This window comes from Sinocyclocheilus anshuiensis, unplaced genomic scaffold (genome assembly GCF_001515605.1).
Source record: "Sinocyclocheilus anshuiensis isolate Anshui unplaced genomic scaffold, SAMN03320099.WGS_v1.1 scaffold1558, whole genome shotgun sequence".
NCBI classification, from domain to species: domain Eukaryota; kingdom Metazoa; phylum Chordata; class Actinopteri; order Cypriniformes; family Cyprinidae; genus Sinocyclocheilus; species Sinocyclocheilus anshuiensis.
Window position 1 is genome coordinate 358,098 of NW_015542412.1, and position 10,489 is coordinate 368,586.

At 37.6% G+C, this 10,489-nt stretch overlaps 1 protein-coding gene across 3 annotated transcripts in view; it reads left to right on the forward strand.

Annotated features, from left to right (window-relative positions):
* LOC107693410 (regulator of G-protein signaling 3-like) overlaps nucleotides 1-8,918 on the forward strand; it is a 176,254-nt gene extending 167,336 nt beyond the window's left edge. For all 3 annotated transcript variants that reach the window (XM_016492794.1, XM_016492796.1, XM_016492795.1), the window contains exons 14-17: nucleotides 3,550-3,651; nucleotides 4,530-4,591; nucleotides 5,711-5,877; nucleotides 7,156-8,918. In XM_016492794.1, coding sequence (XP_016348280.1) covers nucleotides 3,550-3,651; nucleotides 4,530-4,591; nucleotides 5,711-5,877; nucleotides 7,156-7,356 — 532 coding nt within the window. In that variant the 3' untranslated portion in view covers nucleotides 7,357-8,918. The remainder of the gene's footprint in view (nucleotides 1-3,549; nucleotides 3,652-4,529; nucleotides 4,592-5,710; nucleotides 5,878-7,155) is intronic.
* The last annotated feature ends 1,571 nt before the right edge of the window (nucleotides 8,919-10,489 follow it).

Here is a 10,489-nt window from a genome sequence, read left to right on the forward strand (position 1 = left end):
GGTTAATTGATTAAAAAAAATCTATCTATGACTATATATCTATATATTTTTGAAAGCATCTTCACTACAGCATTTTTACACAAGTGCCTAAAACTTTTAACAGTACTGTAGCTTTGCAGGAAGGTTTTTGAAGAGTTTTGGAGACATTGCCACAGTTCTTCTGAATTTAGTCTATGTGTGTGTGTGTGTGTGTGTGTGTGTGTGTGTGTGTGTGTGTGTGTGTGGTGTGTATGATTCTTTAACACAATTCGTATATGCCTTTAAACTGGATGGGATGTAACATTTCTAATTATTTACTTTTGTTGTTGTTGATTTGTAATTCTATCAAGATGCTAGCAAGTTTATTTCTGTTGCTAATTTTTAAATGGTTAATCTGGTGGTCACAACTCTCTCTCCCATATATATAGTGTTGATAATGGTCACATCCAGTAGGTGGCAGCATTGCATTTAATGTCACTGAGAGCCTTACAAAACCTGTCGATTTCTGTGTGCTGAATGAGGACAAACTCAGCCTTATGTCACTGTCTAAATAAGTTATAGACTCAAAGGACTGTTCTTAAGCCAGTATTCCTATTGTTTGCATTCATCTGTTTTTGTCAAGGCTACACAGCTTATAAGATCACAGTGAAACCCGACCTGGATCATAAAATGTTTCAATACACTTCTAAATATTTTCCAGAGCCCATAAACTGATGAGAACCTTTCCTCCTGTGTGTATGATCCAACACCCTCCTCAGACCTTCTCATTTTAAGCCAGATCTCCCACTGGAAGTAAAAAATAAATCAGTCTGACACATTCCTATTGGCCAACTTTCATTTATTCCTTGTAAAAGCTCTATTCTTATACAAAGAGAGCTTTGGAATTAAATATCTTGTGATTTATTTGTTTCCTCTACTCTGTTTCTTTCGCAAGTGGGCAAAGTTTGACATACAAATTTGCAATCAATCGGAATCCATCTAAAATACCGCATTATTTGGCAGTTTTAATGTTTTGATAGCTGTTTGAAATCTAAGTCATGTGTGTGAGTCAGTTTATCTACCAAAAAGCCTGATGATTTCAGCAGTTATGATGTTATCTGAGCAGACTCTGGAGGGTTTCAATTCTGAGCGCTTTCACATTCTTATGTCCCACCAGAGACTTCAAAATAAAACGTGTTTGTGTGTAAATGTCTTTGTCAAACGTCACAGATCTTAATATATAACATATTTGACTGTACGATTTTAGATGATAGTTTAAATTGTTTAAAAATGACAAATGTTATAACAGAATAAAGTTCTCAGAATATTGTATTCTCATTGAAGTTATACAGAACTCTACACATTTAGTCTTCCTAGTTAATCAAATCTGACAAAACTTTCTTTTGGCATCATCCTCAAAGGTTAACACCAGCCATAAATAATGTATTAAATAAGGCAAACTGTATTGTAATTAATTAGATAAAACCATAAAGTTTTAAGTCCGCAATTATAAGTTATAGGTGTGTAGCATTTAGACTCATCAATAACGGACATACTTTTTCATGGAGTTTAATTATCATAGCTTTTAAATTAGCTTTGTCGCCTTCTTTCTCAAACATCTGGTGTGAGGAACTTCCTCTCAGTTAGTCACACCACGGCTGACTAATGTTTCATCATCTCATTTCCCAGCTTGCTGAGCTGATTGGATTCTCAGATACTAACAGCCTTAGCTTTGAAACTTGGGGGTACTTATAGTTTAAATTAAACTGCTTGAATTCTGTAATCCTGATGTATGAACTTTTCGCTCAGGACTTGTGTTGTAATTTTACTTGGAAAGAGAAGAGCCTGGTGTTGTATTTTGGCTGGCATGGTCACCAGCTAGTCCTCTTTAAAGAGGGGGAATTTTTAGTAGCTCCGGCCTACAGGGCAGCATAATATGTCATAAATAGTTGCAGACTTCCTTTTTCCTGTTGAGGCTCGTCTACGCATTCCATCATCATAGCCAGAGGAGTGAAACAATTTTGGTCAGATTATTAGCCAGCGGTTATTACAGAATTTGACTTATTTCTACTGTTGCACTGCAAAGGTTGTTTCTGTGTTCACACCGTTGACGCAAATCACTGCATAACCAACTGTTACTTCCATAAATACCGTATTATTGCCATAATGAAACACAATTGATCAAAAGTGACAGAAAAGTCATTTACATTGTTAGAAAATAACTGTATTTCAAATAAATGCTGAATTTGTTTTAAAATAAATTATTTTGAACCTTATATTCATCATAAGAATGATTCACCTTATAAGAATCCTGAAAAAAAATTATATATCAGTTTTCAGAAAAAAATGAAGAAATAGAATGATTTCTGAAGGATCATGTGACACTGAAGACTGGAGTAATGATGCTGAAAATTTAGCTTTGACCACAGGAATACATTACATTATACAATATATTCACATAGAAAACAATTATTTCAAATTGTTAAAATATGTCACAGTTTTACTGTGTAAAGGTAGCCCTGGTGAGCAGCAGAAACTTATTTTAAAAACCATAAAAACACTCACACACAAAACAAGTCGTCCGTATACAGTTCTAAAATATTTTTACACCAACTGTCTGGGGAAAAAAAAATCACTGAACAGTGTCAGATCACAAAATGAATAGTTCTGACACTAAATTCTGTTTAGATAAGTTGTTATACAACAGCCAATATACAGAGCATCAAGTTCCTATGTAGCTCAGCAACTGTAAACAGCGGAACAATTACGCTGATGTACTGCATGGCAGAATAATTGTTTATTGGGTATTTGAATTGTATAAACTTCATGTTGTATCTAACAACACCTCATGCTATTGTACAATCATGGTCCGCAGGAACACTCAGTGTGTGCTTTAAGTGGGAACAGTGGCCTTGGGAGGGCCAAAAATGGGATTCAGCTTCTTTTTTTGGTACTGTCATCAGCCTGTGCCTGCGTTACGAGAGGCCAAATGCAGCTGATGAGGGCAGAGAATCTGCAAAGCCACAGTGGAAATCAGTGGGCGGAAATTGTGTGAAGACTGTTCCTCTGGAAGAGGTACGTGAGGTCAGGCAGAGGGAGGACGGGCATCTGGAGGTTCCGGAGCTCAGCGCACATCTCATGAGACGTGGATCCAGGGGTGAACAGTCAGGTTTTTGGAGATTTGGAGATGCAGCTGCACTCCACAGCGGTCCCCGGGGCCCATCGGCCCTAGGTTAGGGCCTCCGGGACTCCCGGTGGCACCTGAACAGCGGAGCGATGGTATGGAGAGTGGCACAACCCTCCCTTCACTCATCCTCTCGCTCAGACACAGGACTGGCGAGAAGGAAGAGAGACTGACAAGAGGCAGAAAGAGTTTCTCAAAACAGATCCAGGAACTTTAAACGTCTTCTCAACTTTGATAACTGCGGATTGAGGAAAACATGTACGGCGGAAGAACTTTTTATGGGTTACTGCACTGACGATCTGATTTGGATTTATGGGGTTGTGTTTTCCATGACTTCGATTGATTTGTTGGTTTGTTTATGACCTGCAGAACTCAACTCTTTCCCTTCTGTGCATTTTTTTGTGCAGGGCCAAAGACATGAAGAACCGACTCGCTTTCCTGAGGAGGAGGAATGAGTCTCCCGGAAGCACCCCAGTCGGCAAGCTCGACAAATCCATGAAGTCTGTCAAGTAAGCGTGTGTGTGTTTGTGTGTGTGTGTGTGTATTTGTGATATCCGCCTGCTTCATGGGTAATGATCCAGCTGGTGGCTCTCTGCTCATGTGTGTGGGATGAAAGAGGCAGACACACTGAGAAAGGTCTAAAAAGATGTCTTTTAGATTAATACCTTTAGAAGGGCTTTTTTTTTTGCAATTATATAGCTTAACATGTATTTATAACCCTTTGATAATAGATATAGTAGTAGAATAGTAATAGTTATTCTATATTCCACAGACACATGGTTTATCACCACTTTGTCACAGGGTTATCTAAAACAAAAACACAATTTGTTACTTAAAAAGGTTAACTGAAATAAAGTAAAATATAAAAATTAAACTCTTTTATTTCAGTTTGTTGCCAAGAAATACAAATTCAATAATAATAATAAAAAATAAACATATTAAAATAAACAAAAAAAATAAATGAATAAAAATGACAAAAGCACACAACAAAATTACTAAAACTTTAACCTACTATATATACTGTATAGTGTAATGTTAGATACAGTTTCCTTATTTGGCAGTGTCACAGTAAGTGTTAAAGCTGCAGACTGTAGGTGCTGAGTTTAGACAGACAATGAAGGCAAGAATGAGTCTTTGAGAGAAGCTGTGGGCGGAGCCTCCGGCTGACACGTAATCCTATTGGAGCAGCCTGATCCCACCCCCTCCTCTCCACAGTGGGAAGTATAAAAGAGGCCATCCAAGAGAGACTTACTCAGACACTCACACACTTCGACAGACGCTCACACACACACTCAAGCGAGAGAAGGGCAGAGCTTCGAATGGGTCACACAATGAGAAACCTGACAGAGATGGGTTTGCTGAAAAACCGTTCTGCCTTTATTTGCAGGCCCACTCCAGAAGAGGCAATGAAGTGGGGAGAATCTTTGGACAAGCTGCTCATCCACAAATGTAAGACATATTCTCTTTATGCCATTTCCTTTCCTCTTGTATATAATGAACTTGTTTTTTGGATGTATTTGATTAATTCCATTGGCTTGGCTTGAATCCACAGGGATGATGACTGCATTGTTGCAGTGTGTTAAGCATGCATGCTTTCTCTCGACTTCCTGCTCTGAGTCACTGAATGAACGGTCTGTTGAACATGGTCAATGGCTCTCATAGTAATCCTAGATTAATAGAATCCTACATCCATATGGAGTCAGAGAAAGACCACAGATCAAAGCACTCAGCCAAAACCCCACCATCCATATCATGGTTTTTAATCAGATTCACTCATTTTGTGATGTTGAAAGTGCTCGTGATGCAATTAGATCCTGAGATTTGAGGCAGGAGATGTCTTTTTCCGCAGCGATTGTTTCCCTCATATGAAAACCTGAGAGCATCCACATGCTGTTATCAGCAAGCTCTTATGAGAACGGAAAGGTGATTGCGTGCTTTGGGACGGGGCCACACTTCCTTCTATTTTAATACTGGGCGCCTTTAGAGCTGAAAGGAAATCTTAAAAAATGTCTGTAAAAATGTGTGTAATGCTACTGTATAAGGAAGTCACTGTGATGCATGTGCTGTAAAATAATCATAAGCTGAATTATTTGTATTTTTTTTCTTCTGTATTGCATACAATGTAGATACTTCATTGATATTGCTGGTTACATAAAGATTATCTAAAATCAGTGCAAATATTATCATTTTGCTGCAGTGCTTACCGTCTTGTGCTTGGCAGCTACAGCAACCTTCAGTACAAATAATGGGTTTGAATTTCAAGTTGAGTCCCTGAACGTGAGTCAGGAACTTAATTAAAATAAGAAATGCTGAAAAATAATAATAGAATAATTATGAAAATGTTTCATGGCACCCAGGACATGGCAGCGGGAGTCTCGGAGGAGAACACATGGAATTAAATCGTTGGTTGGAGTCGTGTTCTCATGTTTATGCGTTAAGTAGTGACTCAGGGTTTGGCACTCAGCGCTGCCTCTTCAGTGAAGGCTGCCGTTGCCATGGTTCTCTGTTTATCCATCCAATAACATCTCCCCTTTTCTGCCTCTTTATTTTTTCCCTCTCCCTCATCAGATGGGCTGGCGGCGTTTAGAGCTTTCTTGCGCACAGAGTTTAGTGAAGAGAATCTGGATTTCTGGCTGGCCTGTGAGGATTACAAGAAGATTAAATCACAGTCCAAGATGACATCAAAAGCTAAGAAAATCTTTGCGGAATTCATTGCCATCCAGTCCTGTAAGGAGGTGAGCATGAAGTCTCATATTTAGTTCAAATTTTACAGAAAAGTGAACACTAAATGTCACCCCAGATATTAACTGGGAATTGTTGAGTACCACTCATTACATATAAACAATGCCATCATGCTGTATTTAGCAGCATAAAAAAGGGTGGAAACGATCTTAAAATAATCTGGTTTGTGTCATGAGCCTAAAAAATTTGTCAAAGAAGCAGCCATGGAGGATATGATGTCATGCCTGACTAATGGTCTCCTTCTTGGCCGCACAACACACAGCAGATAGCATGAGTGCATGTTTTCATTTTGCAAACTTGAAAAGCAGTTTGGAAATTCAAAATCAGATGAGCAACAGGACCTCGCAGCAATTTTTCGAACAGTACAACTAAAGAAACCTGAGATTTGTGTAATTTCAAGTTGCCAGATATTTGACTTTCAGTGTAAAGTCGAGTCCAGATTTCAGCTTACTCTGGCTACTGGAAAGAGACCATCTTACCAACATGTTAAATGACCAATCACAGTTTGTTTTATGTGCCATTTAGGAGCAGGATTATATATAAAAAAGGCTATTGCTGCTCAACTGGTTTTAGTTTCAGGACCATGACATTTCAATGAACACCAAGTGGTGACCTATTACAATAATCAAACTTTGGGCAACCATAATCAATAATATACTAAATTACCAAAGATATGGGATGATTTTTTTCACTCCTTTGTAAAAGTTAAATAGCTTTAGTGTGCCAATCTTCATGAATGGTTTTAAAGAAAATGTCATAGAAACCAACAAAGTTGTGTTTATAAGGTTAAGTCTCCTTGACTGGTCAGAATTTCCACAAATAGTAAGCACTAAGTATTTTATAGTCAATGTAAACATGATTTTTTTTTCCATGTGGAATATAAATAAAACACTTGGATGATGCATAAAGTCAGTCATATTGCATTGGAAGTAGCGATTTGCCATTTCTGCACAATATGCATTAGACCAAGGGTGTCTATTCCTGCTCCTGGAGGGCCATTTTCCTGTTGAGTTTAGCTCCAACACGCCTGCCTAGAAGTTTCTAGTGATCTTGAAGACCTTGATTAATGGGTTCAGATGCGTTTAATTAGGGATACAGCTGAACTCTGCTGGAAGGTGGCCCTCCTGGAGCACGAGGTCTATAGACGGTCCATAAATGGACTGGGGGAAATCCGCAAATATGCTTTCTGGTTAAACTGTCTGTAACCTAGCCGCAACATGAATTAAAACGTCTGTTGACTTGCAAGTAATGGCTTTTTGTTTGTCCTCCAGGTGAATCTGGATTCTTACACCAGGGAACATACTAAAGAAAACGTGCAAAACATTGATCGCTCTTGTTTCGACCTGGCCCAGAGGAGGATATATGGCCTGATGGATAAAGACTCGTACCCTCGATTTCTGCGTTCAGAACTCTACATGGACTTAGTGAATCAAAAGAAACCCAGCACCACATCGACATCCTCCTCCTCCTAAGATGACAGAGAGAGAAAGCGAGAAAGAGAGACTATATAAAATAGCATTGGAGAGGTTTCTTTCACTTAGCATTTCATTCTCACCAGCCATTCTATCTGTTAATGTGGTGAAGGAAACAGGGAGTGGAAAAATGCACAAGGCTTTGTTTACAAGAGGTGAAAGATAGAGGAAAAGGCAGTGTGACCGACCTAATGGCGCTGGACGAGTGGGGCACCACCATGCTGAATAATGCTGGTTATTCCCATTTTAATTTTATTTAATTGGTTTTCCAAGTGTACTGGAGACAAAAGAGGCGTTTATTACCTCTTTAACACTAAGACAGCTGGGTACTGTTTAGCATGTTTCTCTTCTTCTGCTCAAGCGCTGCACCTCTCTTTGTTCTCCATTTCATGATGACTTTCCTGGACATTTCAGAAATGTCTTGTGCCTACGGGGTTTGATGTCTGGATGGCACGTAGAAGACATTGATGATCATGCACTTATCGCTCAGTGGTGTTCCTGTGAACCTTCCTCCATGTCTGTCGATTCCATATCACATGAAGGGGTGCAAAAAATGCTGGCACAACCCTAATATAATACACATTTCATAAATAGGTGTACAAATGCTCTAGAGGAATGGACCAAACTGCACCTGAAGACTAGAGCATTTTGCTCTGAGCTTGAAATGGACTGTCGTTGGTCTCTAAAGACTATACAAAACATGCTTATGTAAAGCCAATAAGCCATTCATTGTAGCTCCACATTAAGAATGGAAGAGACCGTATTCTCAGGACATTATGGCACTCAACTATGAAGCTTCCAGACCTACTTAACCTTCTGTTTCTACACTTAAAATGTTTTTCCGGACTTTAGGTTTAATCATGCACTCTATATTTAATAGGGCACAAGGTCAGTTAGGATCTTTCCCTATATTTGTTGATAAGACGACATGTTTTACCAATACAAAAAATGTAGTTATTTATTAGAGGTTTCACTGGTTGCTTTGTTCATTGCAGTCAGCTGAATTTCCCTTTTCCACTTTGATCCAGGTCCACAGCTGTCCTGATGTAAGTGCAATATGTTTATTATTTTTATTTGTTGACTTATCTTATGGATAAGTTTACCTTTTTTATGAAAAAGACCGTAGATTGAGCTCTGTATTAATTTTATTGTAAGTTACAGGTAATGAAAGAATTACATTAGTACACAAATTATTGTAACTGTGTTTCCCTGGCAGCAGGCAGCCGGGTTAATGGATGTATATATAATTCTTAAGAAAAAATTATAAAAAGATAAAAATACACAAGGTTTTGTGGGTGTGCCCTGAGGCGTTGCTGTACCTATGTAAATATGTGAACCTTAAAGCTATAAAATGACATATTGTTATAAATCGGGGCGGAGCAGGTATGGTCGTCCTCTGCCTTGGACGTACACTGCTTGTAAGTAGTTTTATGAAATGTATTTTATCATTTTCACTGTTTACAATTCCAATGCATCTCCTAAGATAGCAAGTGCAAAAGAAAGATTTAAAAAGCCAGTGTCATTGCAAAACACAAATAAAACATGTAGATGGTAAAATTAGACAACATTGCCTCCTGCCTCTCTTTTATTATTACTTTATTTTTGTATTTTTAATTTTTTACTATTTTTCACATTTTTTTTTTTTGCATTTTTACACAATTTTGCATTGCATTGTATTTTTCGGCATTGCTGAATATATATATATATTTTATTATTATTTTCATTTATTATTTAAATTATTTATTTTTTGTATTTTTTATAAAACTTATAAAGGGATGAATATTTATCCCACACTCAAAAGAGAGAAATACAAAATCATATTTTGAGTAAAAAAAAAATGAAGCCTGTTTTGTTCTTGCCATTATTTTCGTGACAGTTTAGTCACTTTTTTTGTTTTTGTTTTTAACAAATATTCATTACTGAACAAAAAATCAAATGTAAATCATCTGGATGCATTACAATGAGATTTTTCTTTATGGTAATTTAAGGTGGGGAAAATAATTATCATTAAAAATGTCACAGCATATAACCCCAAATATAACATTACATCTTGTGGTTTTGGGACTACCACTGAGATGAACAGGTAATGGGATGTATGCAAAAGAGCTAGAATAGTCTTGAGCGAGACACGTTTTATATTTGATTTCAGTATTCCTCTTTTATTTCATAACATTCCTTTCTGTAATATTCATCAAGCCCTTTTTCTCAGGATTTCCCGTCTTTTAGAACTGATGATCAAAGAAATCCCAGGAGAATGTGTTGTTTTCGTGTGAATGAGCTTTAATGTAAGGTTTGCCTCTCTTGCAGTCTCAACACTGCAAATAGCAGCAATTGAGTGACCTCTTCAGTGAGTTGCTAGGGAAATATTGTCTCTCCTGCCAACCGCCACTGAGAACCCATGGCCCTTGATTGCTGCAAGTGGCTCTGCCAACCCAACAAGGACACTTTATCATAATGAGCTTCACAATAGTCATGGCCACCTGGCAGATCTGAATGCTCTCATGGGCAGCTGTCTGCTCTTTGGTCACTGAAGAAAAAAAAAAGAAAAAAAGGTAAACAGAAAATTGTGTTTCTCTTTTGATCTTGATTTCTTTGCTTTTAAATAATGTAATTAGTGAAATGTGCAATCTACTGAGATAAATTATGTGGGGTGAATGTGAACCAATCAAGTACTCAAAAATTATTTTTGCTGTTGATGTTACTGACACTCCCAGCATGCTTTGCATGAGACTTAATGGAGGGAGTAAAATTGTTGATATTACTAAACATGTTTTTGAGCAATATGAGAAAAGAGAAGAGAGACTTGATAGTGCTAATGTTCAATACTTTTGAGAATACTTGGCGACTTTTGGTTACACTGGGTTACCATCGTGGTGAGGAGTGGAGCATTTGGTTGTTATCGCTAGTTAAAATTCTAGCTAATAAAATATAATCTAAATTTTGATTGCGTTATTAGCTCGCTGAATATACCAATTGAGTTATATCAGCTGATGTATTGACTTAATATATTTAAATGTGTTTTAACGATGCTAAGCTGTAAAAAAAAAATGGCTAAACGTAATGTGTGAGCATTTCTGTAGCTCAAACTGTAGAGCATAGGGATAGTAACACAAAAGTCATTGGTTTGATTCTT